The 22,414-nt window shown below is 31.8% G+C and overlaps 1 protein-coding gene across 1 annotated transcript in view; it reads right to left on the minus strand.

Annotated features, from left to right (window-relative positions):
- Nucleotides 1-4,766: 4,766 nt before the first annotated feature.
- The window catches only part of LOC129225816 (lysosomal alpha-glucosidase-like), a 47,513-nt gene continuing 29,865 nt past the window's right edge, over nt 4,767-22,414 (minus strand). Inside the window, 8 exon segments of the mRNA XM_054860328.1 lie at nt 4,767-5,804; nt 9,975-10,082; nt 12,118-12,249; nt 14,704-14,753; nt 16,825-16,913; nt 17,562-17,740; nt 19,029-19,113; nt 20,267-20,415. Coding sequence (XP_054716303.1) covers nt 5,730-5,804; nt 9,975-10,082; nt 12,118-12,249; nt 14,704-14,753; nt 16,825-16,913; nt 17,562-17,740; nt 19,029-19,113; nt 20,267-20,415 — 867 coding nt within the window. The 3' untranslated portion in view covers nt 4,767-5,729.

Below are 22,414 nucleotides of genomic sequence, written 5' to 3' on the forward strand. Positions count from 1 at the left end.
TTACCATTTTTTATTTTACTTTATTTCTGAACTTTATTAATATTCTCATTATAATTATTACTATTTATTTAATTTTTGGTAGTTTACATACTTGGGAATTGATTTTTGTAACTTTAATTTAAGAAGGAAAAAAAATTCCCTGTATTTTCCAGGTTTTTGAGGAAATTTTCGAAATTCCCTGGATTTTCCGTTTTTTTTTTTTTTTTTTTGTTGATTTTTGAATTCCCTGTGTTTTCCTTGTTTCTTCAGGTTTCCCTGTGGCGTGGCAACCCTGTTTATTAACTGAATAAATGAAATACTGATACCAGCATAGCATAGGTTTTGACTTTTATGTCTCTATTGATGATTCTGACCAGGAAACATCACGAGTTCAGTAATCATGAAAAAAGTTAAAAATGGTCGCATTCGAAAGAGTATCTTTAGAAAAAAATTTGACCCAAATATTGTGTGCCCTCGTCCTTTTGTTTTTAAGATATGGGGGGTCAAAGTCTGTCGAAATCTTACGAAAATTCGCCAAATTTAAAGACTTGGCAAAAAATGGAAAATACCACGTGATTTCATCGTCTGCGTTTAGCAAGACTCTCATTCTCATTTCTGGTCATCTGCAAAGAGCGTAAACGATGTTTCGAATTAACCCTTTACTTGTGTGTGTAAAATTAAAAAGTAACTATGAAGCCTGTGAAATGGAAACTAGAGAGCTTTATCTAGAGGAGCTACAACTTTATAACGAAGTTGAACGTAGAATTTAACTTTGTAATCGTGATAATAATGCATTTCAGAATTTAAGTGCATTTCAAGTGTGTTTTACTTAACTAAATAAAGTTTGTACTCTTGTTATGAAATGTGTTGCAAGTAATTAATAATTATGTACAAGAATTAATATGAATAAGTAAAAAAAAAAACATGCTTATTAAAGTTTATATATTGAAAATAAAATGATGTTTTTGATGTTGAAAGAAAATCATCATGGATTGTAGTATCCCAGCTCTTATTTATTTTTTCAAAAGTTATTATTATTCATGAAGTTTTATTGCCTGACCACTGCTAGCGAAAATGTTTAATTTTTAATTTAAAATCGAAAAAAAAAATAATTAAAAAAAGAAAACAATGGATAGTAAATGTCCAAAATTTGCACAGCAAAACTAACGATGTCGGAAATTAATCATAACAGATTCTTATCAAAAATTTTATAGTCGACGTTCATTACAACAACCCCTGTAGTTCGAAAAAGTCTGTCACTGCAACTGAAAGTCGCTATAACGTAAATGCACATCATATTGCATGTTATTTAGTCATTTTTAAAAATACTGAAGTCACTTTTACCAATTATGTTTCACGTTAAAAGGGAATTCAAATACGGAGCAAAATAAAAATTAATACAGTTTTTTTTTTGACTTGTTAGAGGGCTTACACATAACTTGAAAACGATACACATAACGAAAAACACACTGGAAATAACTGACAGAAATCGTTTTTTTTAATTTGAGAACATGATTTGAAATCTTTAAAAATGTCGTTTTTTTCGTATTTAGATACTGTTGAAGACTTCAGATTTACGACTTTTCAAAAAAAAAAAAGGACTTTAAAGTGTGTTTACCGTTTCTCTGTGGTTATCATATTTTTTTTCAAAACAGTTTCATCATCGAATCAACTCTTTCAGTGGAAATATTTCACCCGCAGAAGCATAAAAGTTTTAAACATCAGTTTTTTAACACACAGTCTTAAGAATAACAAAAAAGTTTAAACTTTGAACGGTATATTCAAATGTGTTCAGTTAATACGTTCTATTGAATGCTAAAATATCATTACATCTGTGGAATTTTAAACGAGATTTTGTGCTCGAACCCTATGACAGATCGGTCGCAGTAATAGGAGGTCATTCTTGTTGACTGCAGTTAGCAGCGCACTGATGGGAGGTCACTGTGACCTCCCAAAAAATTTCCTTATTCGACAAAGTTCATCTGACAGTTCGGCAAATTAGAGGACATAATTACAATTTTTTAACTCCCGAAAGTCGCTTTTCATACATTATTATTTGCGCATACTCGTATTTTATCGCTCGGCAAAATTTGTTTCTATGTTTTAATCATTTTTTTGTTCAGTATCATATTTGTCAGTAGCATGTTTTTTTTTCCTTTCCATAAACGTCTTTCGTTTTTATTTTGTATGTGTCGGATCTGTATTTAATATTAATTTGCTTAATAAAATTTCTGAATTTGAATGTTTTTTAATGGTTTATATCATCTAAAGTAAACAAATTAGCTTTGCACAAAACCTAAAAGAAAAAATAATTAATACTTATAAGAACCTTGTTTAGAAATAAAATATATTTTACCAATAATAATAACCACGAAAACTAGTGAAGTAAAATCTACTTACATCTGCTATCTACTACTACCTAAAATGCTAAAAGACATTTTTATCTTGACCTTCTCCATAACATTTTACAGAGGGGAGGTTCAAATTATATTATTCGAGAAAATTACTTTTAGTTATTCGAAAAGCAACAAAAGACACACCCACATTCACATTTCTATAGTTAGAAACAAATGTTTGAAGGAACTCCCCTTGGGGTCCAGGGGATTCGCCAAAAGAAAATATGATTTGAAGTCAATATACATTATATTTGCATTGTTTTTACAATAAAATAAAACAAATATTTCAGGCAGTGGCACTTTCCCCTATACAGTTGCACGTTAATATCCCGGAACACAAGCCCCTAAAAATTTCAATGCCGCAGTCTGTGCCACTACACCCCGCGCCATAGTAGTCACCCCCGAGTAAAGAATTAATGCGATATTTCTCACGCGCTTTGGTGGTGACCAAATATGGAAGTGAAATGTCTTGTCAGATGCAGATGTTGAATTCGCGCCGTACCTTCCATTTCTGAACAAAACTCGCTAAATTTGGTGACTTTACTAAAAATTTCGGCAATTTTTAAGACCTCATAGTTCGATAACGTGGTCACGAGGGCACGTAGTTTCAGTGCCATAAATATGTTTTCCAATGCTCTTTCGAATGCCACCAATTTGGAATTTTTTTGAATTTCCTTGATCGTGATGTTTCCTGGTGAGATATATCTACAGGATGATTTCAATTCATGTCCCGACTTTAATACACTCCAATAATAAAAATACTCGTCCAAATGATTTGACATTTTAACCGGAACAGTCGTGAGGTCATAGGAATTTGTTTGATGAAGAAGAAAAAAATCATTCCAAAATCAGCCAATAGATTATAGCGCAGTCAGGTTCAAATTGCTGCTGTGTAGATATACTAATCTGAGATCTAAGATTTTCACCACATTCATACAATCAGCACAGATAATCTCTGATCTAATGTGGAACATGCCATTTTGAGCTTCCAGTTAATAGTCAGTGGCAGAACAAGGCGGAGGGCATATCGAAAAACTAACGCCTCAATCACCTGTAAGGTGCATGTTTCATTAAGCTTCTCTTTTACTCTTGTCCATCAGTTTTCTCTACAATTACCAATAAGTTTAAAGCAGTAAGTTGCCGCCCTTAAGCCATGGCTAAGGCAGAACTACAAGCAGTATACGGACAGTTTATTTATCACATCACATCCAGAGATTGCAGTTTTGTCCTTGTTGTGGATTGATCAGTCTAGGATATTGTGAATAAGAGTGCCAATAAATTTCTTGTAATTCCTTAGCATCTAGTGTAAAGTCATGACATTTTAAAGACCTGCCAGCAAGTTAAGAAAATATAAAAAAAATGTTTTTATAGTTTCAAAATTACTTATCTATCAATTATGAATGACAGAAGTTTTTAAAAATTAAAATGAATTTTATGTGTCAAAGAGTACAACTTCTGAAAGTTTCATGAAAATTTGGTTCTGGTTGATTTGACATGGAATAACCCATATATACATATATAACTTCAGATTAAGAAATATTGGCTTTTAATTTCATTTTTTATTATTTATTACAAAAAGAAGTTTAAATGACTGATTTCTTTTTACATAACTATAAATATTATGAAGAATATGCTAAACTAAAGAATTTGCTGTTTAATTTACAAAACTTACATTGAAAACTATTTGACAAATTATTTTAATTCAATGGTGCCTCCTTCAAAGAGAGCCCTTTTTTGCTTAAAGATGATGCCATTTATTTATTTAGTTATATTTTTTACATAATTTTTTCAAGTTGAGCATTAGTTTACTTTATGAATTATAAAATTAATTCGAAACAAGAAGCATATTTTCGGAAAATGCACTCAATATTCAGTTAAAGGTCTTTTTCTTGGATGCTAATTCATATTTATTAGAAATCAGCTAGAAATAAACTATTTAAAGTATGAATGAGATTAAAAATTAGTACATATAAACAATTATTTCTTAAGATGAATAGTTATTAACTTAAATGGCAATTATTTCATTACAGAGATATGTTTAAATTGCGTTAAATATCATAAAAGATATGAAAAAATGTAGAACTTGCTTTTTAATGCAATTCTATATTTTTCTAATTCGTATTTAGCAGAAGGCACACTAGTAATATACTGCAAAAGACAACAAAAATCACAAAATAGACTGATGTTCCAAACAGCCTATCAGAGGGCTATAAATATCCCTTGGTCAGAAGGGGAGTAAAAGTAGCTTGTATGCCTCCTGACTGCACCACTGATTTTGTTCAAATACCTACTTGTTGTCAATGGCATTAGTGTATGTATATTTCATAAATATAAGAACAATAAACAACATTAATAAAAATTATTTTATTAAAACCATATTTAATTTATTCAGTATTACAATACTCATAAACAAGAATATTTCACAAAGAAATGTATATATAGTAATCTGGAAATTACTTTGTCATTTCATACATATCAATAGACTAAAATGTCAAATGTCAGCAAAAAAAAAAAAAAGTCCATTGAAATTTTAAATAATTTATTTTTAAATGATTGTGGCAAAAAAATTTTTTTCGAGTAAGCAAAGAATCGATTAATGATTAATTATTCATTAAAGCGCTATGTTTATTCAGTTTATAAAATAGACAAAAAATAGCAACTTCAGAGTCTAATCTGAATTACTAAATTTGAGGATGTTTGAATATTTTATTTGAAAAATAGTGAAAATATGTAGTAAAAGTTTCTTGAGCTACACATACAAAAATAAAAATACAACGTATTTACTGTGTTCTTAGGAAAGCACACATTTTAACATTTTTTATAAAATAAATTTAAAAAAAAAAGTGTCAGTTGTAGTTGTAAATCTCCTATAAGAGTTAATGAAAGCACATGTTACTTTTGAGCAATTATGCTAAATAAAAGGTAGAATTCTTTCAAACTAGTTAGCTTTCAAGACTATTGACAAACATGATTTAAGTATAATTTTTATGCCAAAATAAGATCTTTAAAGGCAAAACGCTTTTAATAAAAACAATCATACAAACAAACACTTATAATTTAAGGCACACAGCTTTTTAAAGGCACACTGCTTTTTAAAAGATACATACATATACATAAGCAACGAGCAATAATTCAGATTTGGCAGACTTTTAACAGCTTAAGTATTTGCTCAAACAGCAGTAACAAGTGACTAGAACAAACTTAGAGATCATTTGATTTATAATATAACATGATTACAACATTACAACAATGCACGTTAAAATTTATCCAGGCAGCATTTCAAGTGAAAAAAATAGTTCAAGATTTATTTAAAAACATAAATAGTAACATTATTCATCTGTGAAAACTATTTTGTTAAAAGCTCCATGTAGCAGTAAAAGTTGATAGCAAGGATGCATTCAAGTTATCAAAACCAATCAACAGCATATTCTGGAAAAATAAATAAATAAATGCATAAAATATTGATTAATACATACATCAACAACAAAATCTATTATAAATCTTAAAATCAACATAATCTTTATTTACACTCAGTTAATGGGTTTAAGATTTATACAGGAGAAGCTATAAAGAACTAATAAAAATATTTCATAAGCTTGTAAATATTCACTATAACACACAGAATATAAAATATAAGGTCCATGAGCCCCACATTCATTCAAAGGCCTCTTTCCCTAAACGTGCAACAGGTCACCGCTTATTTTTGTCTACTTTAGAAACAGGTATATAAAGATATGTTTAACATTATCTTTTTCAGCTTGGCCCTTTTTGGCCTGAGTCCCATTGTTGTGTGACCCTTAGCTCCTTTCATATGAAATTATGATAAGGACACTAAATAATCAAACATCATGGTAAGACTAATGAACTAAGATTTTTCACCAAATTCCTCATGTTTAAATGCATGTGTAAACAAGAGAAATAACACTGATCAAAGAATAAATAAATAAAACACACATATGTTTACATATGTATATATATTTTTATTTCTCAAACTTCTGAATTTCTTAATACTTTATGGGTATTTTTTCATCCATGAGCTCCCCCCCCCCCCTTTTTTTTGAAAAAAGTCCCTAGTAACCTTGGAACATGTGTATGCAGTTCTCTGCAAATTTGTGATATAATAATTTATATATATCATAATTATTACTTTTTTCATCTAAAAGATCACTTTCCCTCTTTTCAACAATGCAGGTAATTGAGCCATAGCTGTAACAGCTTTTTTATGGCAAACAACACAATCTAGCAAGTTTTGACATAGAAAAAAGTTGTTCTGAATCAAAATCTCTCATTAAGTTTTAGTATTTTTCACTCCTCAGAACTACTTTGCGACATGTATGGACCCTTAGTTTTCTGAAAATAAAATAGACGAATAGTAGTACAATTAGCGTTTTATCAATCTTTTCATTGAAAAATGCAAAGTTTTATTATTCCTTATGCACAAAAACATGTTTTGAACTTGATCATAACTTGAACAATATATGGATGCCTCACTTGCCAAATCGATTAACTCCATAAAACAAAAAGTAGAGAAAAGTTATGAAGAAGAGTGTTTTGTCCATAGGAGTAAATAGGCCCTCGTGTTACATTAACTGCCATCACATGGTCAGAACTGTACTGAACCAAAACATTAGTATAAATTCACATACTAAGCATTGATAAAGCACTATTAAAGCAGAAATGAGGATTTTTTTTAAAAAGTGGAGTTAATCGATTTGGCAAATGAGGCATCCATACTAAAAGCAATTTTCGATAAATAATAAACTAACACTTACACATGAACTTCAACAATGAAAACATCTACATACGATTGCAATACAGAAAGGGAAAATGAAATTGTATAGCTTAAAATCATACACTGAAGTTATACATGGTATATTTTTAATGCAGTTTTTTACTAGCTTTGAAGGATCTAATATTTTCACAATCTGTTCATTCACATAGTAACATTTTCTAACTGTGTGTGCAGACTTGATTATCAAGTATACATTAAATATCACGAAAAATCATGTTATTTCACTAGGCTTAACTGCAAACATTAGTTGAATATTGAATCAGATTAAAAATAAAACTGTAGTATACTTAATAACCAAATAAATGTTTAACATTAAATCACATTAAAAAATATGAAACTGGAGTATACTTGATTATCAAACATGAAGTAAACATCAAATCACATCAAAAACATTAAAACTGGAATATTCTTAATAAAAAATACAGTCGAACCCAGTTATAGCATACCCAGCATATAACGATTCTCAGGTTGTATGAACCTTTTGCAGTTTCAAAGGAAACTCTTTGCTGTTAATGCAAGCACTTTTAATGATCACCAAGTGCTAGGGAATTGGACATAGCAATCCAAAAATTTCCAAAATTTCTAGTTTTTTTTACAGCACTTAGCATTTTAAACTAATTGTTGTCCAGGAGAACACATTTTTAGGATCTGTAGGGTCATTTTTTAACTTTTTCTGGATAAATAACATGGTTCATAACTTTTTTCTCTGCTTTTGTTTTTAGTTCTATCACTAATAATAGTGTGAATTTAACAGTCACCACACCACAGTTTAGGCATTAAATTAAAAACAGAAACTTTCTCTAGATGATAAAGTTAAATTTATTTAGAAATTGAAAAACCTATTCATCCAGAGAAAGCTTAATTTATTCAGAAATTAGAAAATGGGAAAACCAATCCTCAATTCCCAAATAATTTTTCATTTCAAAAATGTACAGTAGTCACTGGCTGAAAGAATCAGAGGTCTGAGGCGGCTATCAATGATTTAAACATTTTTTTTGTGACAAACTGTATATAAATATGCTGCAAATTTGTTTACAATAGAAGACAAAAAAATCTACAAAATGTACATAAAATGCAAAAGCTTGCAACGAGACCTATCATTTAGGGTGGTCATGAGGGGCAGTTGCTCCTTCCCCCTGGCTTTAAGAAAACATGTATTTATATATAGATGGGCATGGTTTTTGTTACTTTTTGATACAATATGCATCTGATACCCATTAACTACTCCTGGAAACTTTTAAAAGGACGGGTCTCCTTGCAACCAAAAAATACACCTTTTACCTTTACTATGGATAAAAGAAAAAGATAAATTTTTACTTCCTTTTACAAACGAGCTGATGTGTGCATCACATAACTTCCTTTTACTCCAATTTAATGTCATTTTCTCATTATTGGCAGTTTTAATGTGATTCAATAGTTTACTCTCTAAATATCACCAACAGCGGCCAAATTAAAACCAGATTAAAAAAAATAATTTGAAAAAAAAATCGCCAAATTTGTCGCCAAGTTGGCGACAAAACTTGGCGAACAAAAAAACTGGCGATATATCGCCAAGTGTCCGCCAAATTATAACACCACTTGAGTTTACATCAAAATTAACAATGATTTCCTCCCAAAAAGGGGCAAAAGACCCTCTTTGTAGCATTCGAACGCAACCAAAAAGGGAGGTGCACAACTAGACCCCACTAGGAGTCTAAGTACCAAATTTCAACTTTTTAGGACATTCCGCTCGAGTTATGCAACATATGTACACACATACGCACATACATACGGACGTCACAAGAAAAACTCGATGTAATTAACACGGGGATCGTCAAAATGGATATTTCGGGTGTCTGTATGTACCTAGACATATATCCACGTGTGGTCGGGTTGAAAAATAAACTCAACATTCATTCGGGGGTGAGCAAAATGGAAATTAAGGCCGATTTTTGAGTGAAAATTTTTTTGCCAATACAATACTTCCTTTTTTTTGTAAAAGGAAGTAAAAAGGAAGCATTGTATTCATGAAACAATTTTCACTGAAAAATCAACCTTAATTTCCATTTTGCTCACCCCCAAATGAATGTTGAGTTTTTTTCCCGACCCGACCACACGTGGATAAGTGCCTAAGAACATATAAACACGCGAAATATCCATTTTGACAATTCCCGAGTTAATTACAAGGAGTTTTCTCGGGACGTCTGTATGTATGTGCGTATGTATGTCGCATAACTCAAGAACGGTATGTCCTAGAAAGTTGAAATTTGGTACGTAGACTCCTAGTGGAGTCTAGTTGTGCATCTCCCCTTTTGGTTGCATTTGGGTGTTTCTAAAGGGGTCTTTTGCCCCTTTTGGGGGGGGGGGGAATCATTGTTAATTTAGATGTAAACTCAAGTGGTGTTACAATTTGGCGGACACTTGGTGATATATCACCAGTATTTTAGTCGGCAAGTTTTTTCGCCAACTTGGCGATAAATTTGGCGATTTTTTTTTTTTTTTAAATCTGGTTTCAATTTGGCCATTGTTGGTGATATTAAGAGAGTAAACTATTGAATCACATTAAAATTTCTAATAATGAGAAAATGATATTAAATTGGAGTAAAAGGAAGTCATGTGATGCACACATCAGCTCGTTATGGTTTGTTTTTATGGTATCCTGTAATAAAGATGTTCATTTCAGAAGTACCTCAACAAGTTTCGTCCCTTTTTTGTACAATCAAATGTAGTCAACACTCGGTTATAGCAGTCTCCTAAGTCGGTCTATTGAGGGTTCGGCTGTATATGCTTTACATTAAATCACATAAAATTCAAACAGCAATACTTACATTTGGATAAGCAAAGACACATGTTTCATTGCTAGCACTGTTCAGAATGTTTTCAGAGCCAAAAAAGCTTACACTCACATCAGTTGAATTTTCATTTTCCATAGGATGCTAAATGAAAGAATGTTAATGAAATTATATGTGCATGCAGTCTAACTCATAAACAGTATTATGTAGAAATTATTAAATTGTATTAGTTAAATCATATTCAGTGGTTATTTTAACTAAACACATAGAAAACAGAAATATCTTATTTGGGAATACATTATTAGTACTATACAGGGGAAAACTCGATGCTGCTAAAGAAGTGAACTGCATTTATGAAGTTTGCGATGTTATATGAGCGCAGATATTGAAGTTGTGCAACATAAATTGTCAGCTTTGTACTGAGCAAGATAAAACAATGGTTTTAAAGTTGTAAATTGGGATCTACAGATGAGTTTTTATTTGTTAGGCCATTAATTTGTCACGACTTTCTATTGATTTGCTTTAGTCTTGCTTTCAAGGATGATTGGTTTTCAGCAACAACTCGGGGAAGAGGGAAGGGAGTGGTTTTCAAAAACCTCAAACATGTTTCTGTTAGTTGCTAAACACTCCTCCCAAAGACAGGTACAAAAATATAATATAAATGAGCAAAGCATTAAATGTCTCTAAAAATATTCAGCGCGTTGAGAAAGAAGTGAATCGCTGCAGATTCGTTTTCAGAAAAATTGATCGTAACGTTTCAAAAATGTGGAAAAATTGCTTCTGTATGTGGTTTCAGTCGTTGAGTACCGCAATGTCAATATATGACTGAACATTCTGCTAATTAAGAGATTAAGATGAACATTAAACAAAGATATGAATTTGGCATTTTGAATTTATTGACTACTGTTCAATTTAATAGTTCAATCAATTTGTTTTAATCATTTTTAATACTTGGTGTAGTGTTTTTACAATGCTCTTAAATTACCTAAGACTGAATTCTCAGCAAGTGCAGTAGGTAAAACTAAAAAGGAGCAAGGTGTAGTCTTAAGTACATTCACTCTTTTCTTTGTAATAAACAAACATTACACAAAACAATGCTAGCAATTTTTACAAATATGTCACAGAATAAGTGGGGGAATGTAGGGTAAAGTGAAATAGTTATTTTACTTTTTCTGAAAATGAACAAGTAGTAAATTTGTTTTGAAAATTACAGTACATCAACAAAGAACAATGTATTTCATAATAAACATGCATTGAAACATTATTTTTAATTTTTTAGTAAAAAATTAGCACATTCAAAAAAATTCGTAAAATTTGCATTTTATCATTAAGGGGCAAAGTGAAGAATAAAATATTTTCCTTCTTAAATATTTTCTATCCGATTACTAACAATATTTTTGGTCAAGTAAATGATTAACTAAAATAAACATTAATGAATAGATAGTGAAATAATAAATGTATAAATAAGTAAATTAATTGATTAATATATGAGAATTAATTAACAAGCAAATAAAATAGTGAATGAATAAGAAGATAGGTAAATAAATAAGGTGAATTATATAGTAATTCCCTTATAATAAACTCATAGAATAAATAAGTGAATTTTTGAATAAAGGAATGCAAATTAATTTATAAGTAAATGAATATACAAGTGATTTAATAAATAATTAAATAAGTGAACAGAGTGTACTATTTTACTTTGCCAGGCAGTATACCAAATACCAACCGATTATTCAGTGCATTTCTACAAATTACTTGAGAAAATCAAGAAGGGAACAAAACCTGAATGAGAATGGCAAATAATAAGGGCGTTACTTCAAAAGCCACTCTTAAATAGATGCACCCTTAACACATGTGAGTTAATAACACACACACACAAAAAAAGAAGACTGGTGTCTGATGTTTTGATGACATAAAAAAAGGAATGAAAACTGCTTTTTGAAACATAGGAAAACAAAACAGGTTTCTTTTAAAACTCAAACAGTTTTGCAACAGTTTTGCGTAGCACACATAAACTGTTTCCTTTTGCAGATGCAGGGGGTGACGGGGGGTGGTAACATCACAAACCCTTGGGTGACACACGTGCTAGGTACACCACTGGTGCTGATACATATTTAAGAAGGACTTCAAAAGAATAAAATTATGCCCACAAAAGAAACATTGACAATCAAATACTCACACTAGTTTGGCCACATTTTACATCATTCACTGATACCGCATTTGGTTTTTTGCTTAATCCAGCCACTTGAATGGTCCTTGATTTCATAGTTGTTGCATATCCGTTATGTAGAACTGCAGTATTAAAGGTACCCTGCACAAAGGAATATTTTAGAAATTAAAACACACAATTCATAAATTTAATCCAGATTAAATCATAAATTTAACCCAGACTGCCAAAAGTGAGTAAGCTCAAACAATACAATACTTACATTTTTCAATTTTATATGTTATTTCACTACATCAGCCAAGGTCAGCAAATAAACTGCCAAGCACCTATGTGCCCCTACACTTAATTTGAGCTATAGGTTTTCAAATTTTCACCAATAAAGTTACATCCAATAAAAGTACATACTGAAACAATTGTGAAAGAAAATCAAAAGGCAAGATTTTTATAAGAAACTCTTTACTTTGGTTAGATACTTTTCAAGTAATACAGTTATATATATATAATGGCCAATGATTGAGTAACCTGCAAGTTTCAACAAAGGAACTTGAGCCACGGCATGATAATTTGCTAATATGTTTTGGTGATGTTTAACATGCAGGGAAAGGCTTTATTGTGACAAAGCTGAACTCGATTCGGTAACTTAACTGTTTTACTGGTAAGACTGTCATTTCAGGGGAATGAAGAAATGAAAGAATGGCCAACAATGAATGCTACCTACTGCAGTTTAGGGTTAAACCCCCGGAGTTAGGGTTACAATTTCAAGTATCAAAATATCACCAAACAGCTTTATGTTCAGCTTAAAAATGAAGATAAATTCTATACATATCTTATTAGTATTAATAAACAGTTTAATTTTGCAAAAATATTTACAAACAATGTCATTTGTTATTTTAACCAAAAAAAAAAAAAGTGTAATAACGAATAGTTTTATAAAAACTAAATTAAAAAAAAGTAAGCAAACATTTAAGCAGTAAGTTTACGCCCCTAAGCCAGTGCTAAAGAAGTTATCATAGCTATTCAATAAACAAACGTTAAACTTATCTCTCTAAAAAGAACCTAAAACAATTAATTTTAAAAAATGAAAATCGCAGTAACGATGATTTCTTCTGAATTGATTACTTTATTGGCATATAATGAAATCCATTAGTAATGACCTACTATAAATAACAAGCACATATTATATGCAATACACTTTTTTTTTTGAAAGAAGGTTACTTTCGGTATTTATTTATTTTTTTCCTCACAGTGGTTTGCTTTCTGATTTGAACTGAATAGGGAAATTTACTTTTGTTTTGTTGCAAAATAAACCTCGGATCATCTGGCATGCCGGAAAAGTCGAATTTCCCGGCATGCTGGTCAACCTCGCTTTTTCCCCGTATGCCGGATATTGTGGTGTAACATGGTACTTACTTTAGAGAGGTTCTTCCTAATTACAAGGTGAAAAAATAAGTGTTTCAGAGCACATAAAACAATTAATTAATCCCAGCAATGGTGCAGCAAAAGGGCGAGGGGGATCAACCCGAAAGAACCTTTAGTTTTAACACACATCTCCAATTCTAACACAAATGATAGTTTTATTTATGTAAGGAAAGAACTATTATGATCTCCCTCTCAGAAAAAATAAATTCTGCCTTCTTTAAATCCTAGTAATAAGCAAGGAATTTAAATATGTTTATTTATTACTTCTACAGGAAAAACAATTTTTTTTGGAAAAGGGGGGGGGGGGATTGTGGTTTTTATTTTTGGAAGGGTGGCAGGTTAAAGTAGTTTCCCTATAACATTATTGAAAATCCACAAACATGAAAAATTTAAATTGCAACAGTCATTTGTGTAACACCATTTGTCATTTCAGTCTTCACCTTTAGGTGTAAAAATGTTTAGAAAGAAATTTAACAGGTTTAATTTAATTAAGAAATTTAACAGGAAACAATCGTCTGAACGATCTGGCTTCAAGGAGTATGAAATGATGTCCAAAAGTGTCTACAATAATAAATAAATAAATAAAATGTTACACATGCAGCCCTCAGTCTGTACAATTTTCTAGCTACACTAATTTTATGTTTTATATGAAATTTAAAAATAAAAACAGTAATAAAATTGCATTTATTTAAAAACTAAACAAATTTTTGGAAAAGTTTAAAAAAATTTGGAGGGTGTTTGAATCCCTCCATATGGTTCTGAGCCTTTTTCTCTTCATATTAAAACAAAAAAATGTTTTAATGTAAACTAAGAACCACATATGCAAACAAAATCATTTAAGAATGAAAAGAGAAGATGAGGTTATTCTCATGTCTTAGTCAGTATGATGTCAATATGAAGGCATGAAGTTGTGAGTTGACACTAGCTCCATATTTGGAGCAACTCCGAAACTAAATGACAAAAGGTATGAACATAACTCCTTCACATTGCTGGTGGCCTCTAACAGTGGAAAACTAAATTTTTTTACTTTTTGTTATTAAACTCATTTTCAACATCAGTTCTTCAAATAATGTAATAGGGGTGTTTTCACAAATTGGGTAACTAAGAGAGATAGAAATGTTTCAGAGTTTTGTTGGATTGAAAGATTTATAATAGGCCATTTATCACACCAAAACTTACGTTTTTGACAGAGAAACTAATGAGGTTATAGTTTCCATTTTCATAAGTATCTGAAAGAAAAAAAGACATAAAAATTGTATTTTGAATTTAAGTGAATGGAATATAAACTGCAAAAGAGAGAAGTATAAAAAATACAATATTGTACTAACAACCCTTTTACTAAACAGTATGTAAATTTTAATGGCTGTCCGGATTGAGCAAAGTCATGTTTATTAGGGGCTGGATTAATGAGGGTTCACTGTACATATATACAAGCCACCTGTGGCATCGGCCTCGTTGAATATGGCGGCTTGCACATTCTGTCTCCGGTGGGTTGGTGTACAACTCTGTTCTACCGAAGTACTAAAGTACAGCACATTTGGCCCTGTACTTTTTTTGGTCCTTGCTTAGCGAAAGAAATTCAAATGATGTTTTCAGTAGGTAAATTACATTCCTTCAAAGGAAAAGATGAAAAAATGATTTCATCAAAAAACACATTGTCTGCATCAGTAGATTAATTAATAAACAGTGTATTAATTTTTTTCATGCTGCAGCCCTCGAATCATTCAATTCTGTTCTGCGCACCTTGTAACTAAACTATTAACTTGGAACTGTTCAATAACTTTTACGAAAGCACGATAATGGGGCCTTGTGAAAGAAAAACTTTCACTCTGCGAGTCACTACCTCTTAGAGCACTTTGCCAGAATGATAAGGAAAAGAGTTCTGAAAGAAGAACTGAAAGGAAACTATGTTAGGTTTTTAATTGTTTTTAATTAATGTCTCTACTAATTGAAATTGCACAGCCACAGCTATGCCTCATAGCTAAACATGTAGCCAAGAAAATTACGAATCTATCGATACCTGATTTGATGCTCAGTTTTCTGTCATTCACCAGGAGTAGCGATGATGTAGATAGATATATACATACAAAGACACTCAGTTTCCAACATTTAAGCCCATTTAAATTGATTTAAATTTATTACAGACATCATAAGGTATTACCTTTATAATGAAATTAAAACTTCAACTTCTGTGATATTCTAACTAAAAGAATCATTCTAATTAAATTAGCACTTTAAGTGTTAACATTCGATAAACCAATTACATTCAAAAACAGTAACTTGGTGGCTTTCTCTCTAAAAAGTCTTACGGTGAGGATTATAAATAATTTCTATTGCACTTTTTAAAAAAAATGTTCACTTTGAATGCTTGTTGCAGGTGACAATAAATATGTATGAGAAAAAAGTGAATGAGGCCTCTAATTTTTTTGCAGTTATTCTGCTAATATTTTAACGAATCTTGGTCTCTTGATATATTTTTTCTCCCGCATATTCTATCAGTAAATTATTTTTCATACATTATAGAGTTACGGCACCAGTAACAGTCATCAAGAGTAATGTAACAGTTATAACAGTCATCAGCTTGGATTTAAATAATTAGAAGTTTAGACCGGTAAAACTGATGCTGCTGCATCCCATGAATACGGTGAAGCCATCTAGTGTTATCAGAAAGAATTTTACAAGTCAATTGGTATTTACAAGGCAGTGGTGGAAGGTTATGAACAGCCACCACAAGGTCTGCTGGTGTTTCATGTTCACTTGAATTTAGTAAGGATTTAGTTCTAAAAATAAAGAACTTTTTCACATTTTGAAGAGAAAAGGGGAATTCTGTCCGTTATTTATCTTTTCCTCATCCTATCTGTTGCTGGGTATCTGTTACTGGGGGTCGAACCTTTTTTCGAAGTTGATCACATAAAGATAGAATTAACTAATTCAGATGATCCAGGAGCAGTCAAACGTTAGATGAAATGTTGTTGAAAAATCTAAATACATTAAAAGGCTCAGAAAGTTGAGTTAACCTGAGAGCCCTGTCTTAAGCATGTCTGTTACTGGTGCCATTCCCCCCCCCCCCCCCACTTAGTTTTCAGATTCCAGAATTGAAGTGAGTGAAGAAGTCGAGGTTTGTATCTGTATAAATATTTGCAGACTTAGATTAATGATTCATATTTATATCCATATTTGCTGATATACATTTTAACAATCTGGCACATCAAGAATAAGCACTAAAATGAAAAATTTGCATTAAAAAAAAACCCTTCTTTATAAAGAATTAATATATATAAAAAAAATAATACATGTTACCTAATGAATCTCCATCATCCCAGTAAAGTTCACCAGAAGCTTCATCATTTTCATCTAATGCAACAGTTATAACAAAAGGGGTTTTTCGGCTAAAAAATGAATAATGTTCATAAATGTCTTTGCATTTAAGTTAATACATTAGATAGTAACAAGCATTTTATTAAAAATTACATTAAATATGAAGACAATTTTGTAAGAGAATAATACCAAAGAATTTTTAGAAATTCTCACTAATTTTTATGAACAAATATGTATTTTTGATTTTTTCATTTCAGTTTTTTTTCTTCAATGATATCTACGTGAATTCACAGGAAAGAAATGAGTTCAGCCAGTGAAGAAATACGAAACAGGAACAATGCAACATGTTTTTGTTACAACAAAAATCACCAGAATTATGTGTTTCAGATGGACCTTTGTTACATTAACAGCCAGTACAAAAATAAAGCATCCAGTAAATTTTTATGCTACAAATCTGAATGTTAGTTTGCCAAAAGTATAACACAGAGCAAATTTTTTAAGGTGGTAGGATATTTTTTCTAGCTGATAAATGAATAATTACAAAAAGGAAAATATTTTTAGGAATGTAAGATAATGGTAAATTTTAAGAACTTTAGTTCTAAGATTAAGAACAATGAAAACTAGTCACTTTTTTTCAAAAAATATTTAATGATCTGAATAAAATATGCATAAACACATTTATTTCACATATCTAACAGATAATGAAAGTTGTCTATTACCTGTCTGTAGTGGTGACAGCGGGCTCATGCATAGGAAGAACAGAACCTCCTTTTATAGCAACATTGACAGCGGTAGTAGGGGCATCAAAAGAGAACTGCTGTCCTTGACTAAGCATTCGTTGTCCTGTAACACCATACCATAAGCCAGCAGGAAGATATGCAGACACACGAGTTACATTCTAAGTGCAAAGGAAAAAAAAACTTACATTGTATGCAATAGCATTAATCAGAATAAGGAAAAACTTTTTGAAAGGAAGTTCAACTATAAATAAAAAAATTACACATTATAAATGAAAATTGAATGCTCACAGATTTTTTTTCTTCATTGAATTGTGAAATTTCATGAATAAAACATGCAAATTAGTGCAAAAAAATAAAATCTCAAACAATATATTATTTAACAAAAGCCAAGCAAATAATGCTAAACAGTACAACTCTTACAGAAAAACATCAATATTAGTAATACAAAAACATTAATGAAATAGTAAACTGCTGTTAGGTTTTTGTTTTTAAAATTATTTGAGTAGTAAAAGACATTACATAGAAGATAATATTTCTGATATTCAAGCTGACCTACAGCGAGCAATCACCCCTCCTTTAAGGTACTCTGCCCACAGCAATGTTTCTCAATTGAAGAACTAAAAATGCAATCAAAGGCAATCTTTGATGACATTAGTGAAAGGCATAGTGTTTGGAACTCTCTCCTGGAATTTTTTCAAAATTGTAGCTTCAAAAAGCAATTTTTGATGATCTTTGATGATGTTAGGAGGAGGAGAGGTTCGGAGGTGTCACCCATGGACATTTTCAAAATTAAAGTTGTAAAGATGTGATAGTAAACCATCTCAGGCAATGTTAGGAGACAAAATGGAAATCAGACTTTTGTCCAGTACTTCTCGAAACTTAAGTTTCAAAAGGGCAATTTAAATCAACCTTTGATGATGTTACGGAGAAAGGGGTTTTGAATCATTCCTCCTATAATTTTTCTGAAGTTAAAGTTTTAAAAGGTGAATTTAGACTACCTTTGTCGCGTTAAAAGGAAGGGAATGGGTTTTTTGATCTCCTCCCTGTCCCCTCATTGACTACATTTCTACATCTACAATCTACATGTTATTTGTTTCAAATGAAACTGCTGTGAGATCCTCCCACCTGCATGCATAAATCAGATACATAGTACATTGTAAGAAGTCCGTAATAAAAAAAAACCCTGCCCTTCCTTGAAAAGTTTCTGGATCCGTCCTTGTCAATATTAGGTTTTCAGATCTACCTTCGACGCATTGAGCAAAGTATGATATTGACAAGCAATACTTTTATTGGAAGTTTAACAATGGGACATGATTATGAGTGCGACGACTTTTGTGCTAAGCATGGCAGTATGAGCTATTAGCTTGCAACAGCTAGCGATTTTTTTAGTATTGTATAAGAGAAGAGTTGAAAATTTTTAAAAAGTAGTTAAAACAAATACTTTACTGGATAAAGAGCAGGAATAATCATAAAGTTAGAGCCCCACAAGAATTGTTCATCAAGAGCATGTGTGTTTGGATCTTTAGGGTACCTGGAAACAGGAAAGAAATTACTTTAAAATGCTTCCTTTGAGTATAAATTAAACAAAAATAATTTATAGGTAAATAAAATTTATTTAGTTTCAAACAAACAACAAACTACAAGATACTTAAACCAAAGTACAGCATGAAAAACAGAAATCTCGTGTTTATGTCCATGAGCGTTGGCAAGGGATGCACTTTCACTTCCTGGCTTTTAAAAATAAAATTTAATCGTGTGTTCCTTTCATTGAAAGAAACCAAAATTGTAGATCTTTTTGTTCTACAGAAGTTTATTAACTTGACTCCCTGATGAATTCATCAAGTTGCATGGAAGGAATTAACACAATTTGTTTTGATTTAAAAGGTCCATACAGGTCATTTTGAATGGAATATAACATCGTTAAAATGCCTACCGCGGAGGATGGCACACATCTGAGTGGTTCAATATTCATTGACTCTGCTGCATGGATCCGGCTGGATATGAGCGATGACCTCTGTTGTTTGGACTTCATCGGTCAATAGTGGCCCATTTGTACAAGCCTATGACTTCAGGAAATCTCACAAGAAAACATAGCAAGGGCACGATAGTTGGGAAAATTTACGTCACTTCAGCAAAAGATAACCACTCTCTGAAACTGTTTATGCAGAATGCATCGTGGCGTCCGCTGTGTAGGGAGTAGCATCCTCCTGCTGGAACCACATGTCATCCATGTCCATGTTGTTCAGTTTAGGCCAAAACAAATGGGTTGTCATTGTTATATAATCTAATCATTTTGCATACAATTTCAAATACCATGTACAAACTAAACATAATAGTACATATCAATGCCTTAGAGTAACAGTAAGATATTTTAATGTAATTCTGGGGGTTAGATGTCTTAGTGTTGCTCTGAGGCAGGGGCACACACAGGGAAGTGGGGGGGGGATAAGGGACAACTGATGGGCAGCGGCCAAAAATTTTATAATGAAGGGTGAAAAATATGTAAGGGCATAGGGGTAAATAATTCGGAGGGGGGACCGTAAAAGTCATTTGTGACAGGCTCTGAAATTTCTGTGCACACCCCTGCTTTGAGGCGACGATATTAGGATAATTGCTGAATTCATCAAAAGACGTTTGAAAATGAGAAACATTAAATAAGCAATCTGTAATACTGATAAACATACTCGAAAAACAAAGGTCTTGCAACAGTATCTCCAAAAACATGGCTGCAATAAAATAGAGTATATAAATAAGGCAGCAGAGCATAACGAATGGAAAGTGAATTGATGGTAGAATCCACCACAACTTGGCCCAAAGCAACCGGATCTTGTTCCTAAAACAACAAATCGCTCATTAAATCATATTCATACAATCCTTAAAGAGAGAGAGAGCAAAGTGTTTAAGCAGTATTCCATTTTTATTATTATTTTGAAAACACAGTTGACTATCAGAAAACTCCAATTGAGCACCCCCATGTACTAAATACAATTTGAAAGTTCTGGCTAAAGTCTATATACATTTAACATCAGAAAACCTCTCTATACTCTGAACAGTCCAGTATTAAAAACACTGTTTTTATTCCCTGGTAAAATCATTCCTTATCTATGTACTGAACAAGTACAATATCAAAATTTTGGAATTCACATTTTAATTTGTTTTTGACAGATGTTTTTGAAGCATTACTGGAAGTGGCTCAGAAGATCTCTTTCTTTCCCATATACCTCAATGTACAGCCTCATCTCCTGTTTTTTTTCTCTTTCAGTGTCGCTCAAGTTTTTGCCAGCAAGTGTAAATTTTCAAATTTGTTTTAAATTGATCTCTGCAGAGATGCAGCACAAGTCAGAATTAAGTGAAATGAAATATAATAACAAAAATAAATAATTTATTAACTAAGCTAAAATCTTAAATCTTTATCTTTTACAAATAATAAAGTTGAAAGTCTGTTGTTTCTGTCTGGATCTCGATGACGAGCGTAGTGCCTAACAGTTTGCCGGATTTTCATGAAATTTGACACAAAATTCGTTCGAAGAATGGGGGAGTGCATCTCGAAGCGATTTTTTGAAAATTCGGTTTTCTTCTTTTTCTATGATTTTATTTTTACCACCAATGGTGGACTTAATTTCTTTGCACCAAGCGAATTATCAAAACATGGACGAGCAAATTCACATAGCATGATGGCGAGAAATTCATCATCCATTATTTGTAAATGCTCAGGCAAACCAAATAACCTTTAATTTTCTACTACGTGCAAAGCCGTGCGGGTACCACTAGTTAAGAAGGAAATCCAATTTTAACTTAGCCAAAAATGTTGTGAGGATGATGTGATAATAAAATTTGGCTATTTGACGTAAGACATTCATGAGCAGGAGCAGTAATATTTATTTTTAGTACATGAGATGGCAAGAAGCATACATATTTTAGGAACAAAAGTTTTCAATGAAACATATGTTAAGTTCAAACTGTAGGCAGGCTTTCAATTAATTTTTTTTCTAAACCATGCTGTATAGCAGTGCTTTTTTACGGGTATGCCGAAACAAGGTCCTTGGTGGGGCCCAGTACTTTTGGAGTCATAGAAAAAGGAAGAGCAGGGATGCATTTTACATTCAATATACCAACAGCCTGGTTATCCCACCCAGAGACCGCAGTTTCGTCTTGTTATGAACTCATCAGTCTGGTATAGGGAATAACCAAGCTGCAGGCAGATGTAATCTCATCATGCAGTTCTACCTTAGCTCTGGCTTAGGGGCCAGAACTTACTGCATAGAGACCAGCACAAGAGTTTATAGATATAATCTTGCTAGTTTAATTAATTGCCATATTGCATTGAAAATTGCATACCAATGGTGAAATATTTGTTTTACCAGTTTGTAAAGAAATCATATGAGGCAGTGTGAAGCAAAGGAACGTAAGTGGCAAAATTAAAACTTTGGATACATTAAGTACACATAGGTGAACCTCTCCTGACATTCTTGGGGCAAAAGATGGTAATAGTAGTCCTGGTAGTTGCTGCTAAACAGAATGATTTAGAAAAAAAAATTCAATGAAAGCCTACCTAGGATGTTATCTTTAAACGCGTTTTAATCAAAACTTGAAAATGTCTACTTACATCCCTTTGTTTCTCACTGCCTCATATGGAGAACAATAGTTTCCGATGGTTAGAGTGCCAATTCCAGACAATGTTATTAGGTATTGAATAAATGAGAAAATGGGTGAAATAATAAAAAAAAAGTTTATAAACCATACAAATAGCTGGTAAAATTTTATTTCAATTTCATGAATAAATACACATTAAAAGAGAACCACTCTTGCTAATGAGGACAGCATTCAAAATC

This window comes from Uloborus diversus, chromosome 7 (assembly GCF_026930045.1).
Source record: "Uloborus diversus isolate 005 chromosome 7, Udiv.v.3.1, whole genome shotgun sequence".
NCBI lineage: Eukaryota > Metazoa > Arthropoda > Arachnida > Araneae > Uloboridae > Uloborus > Uloborus diversus.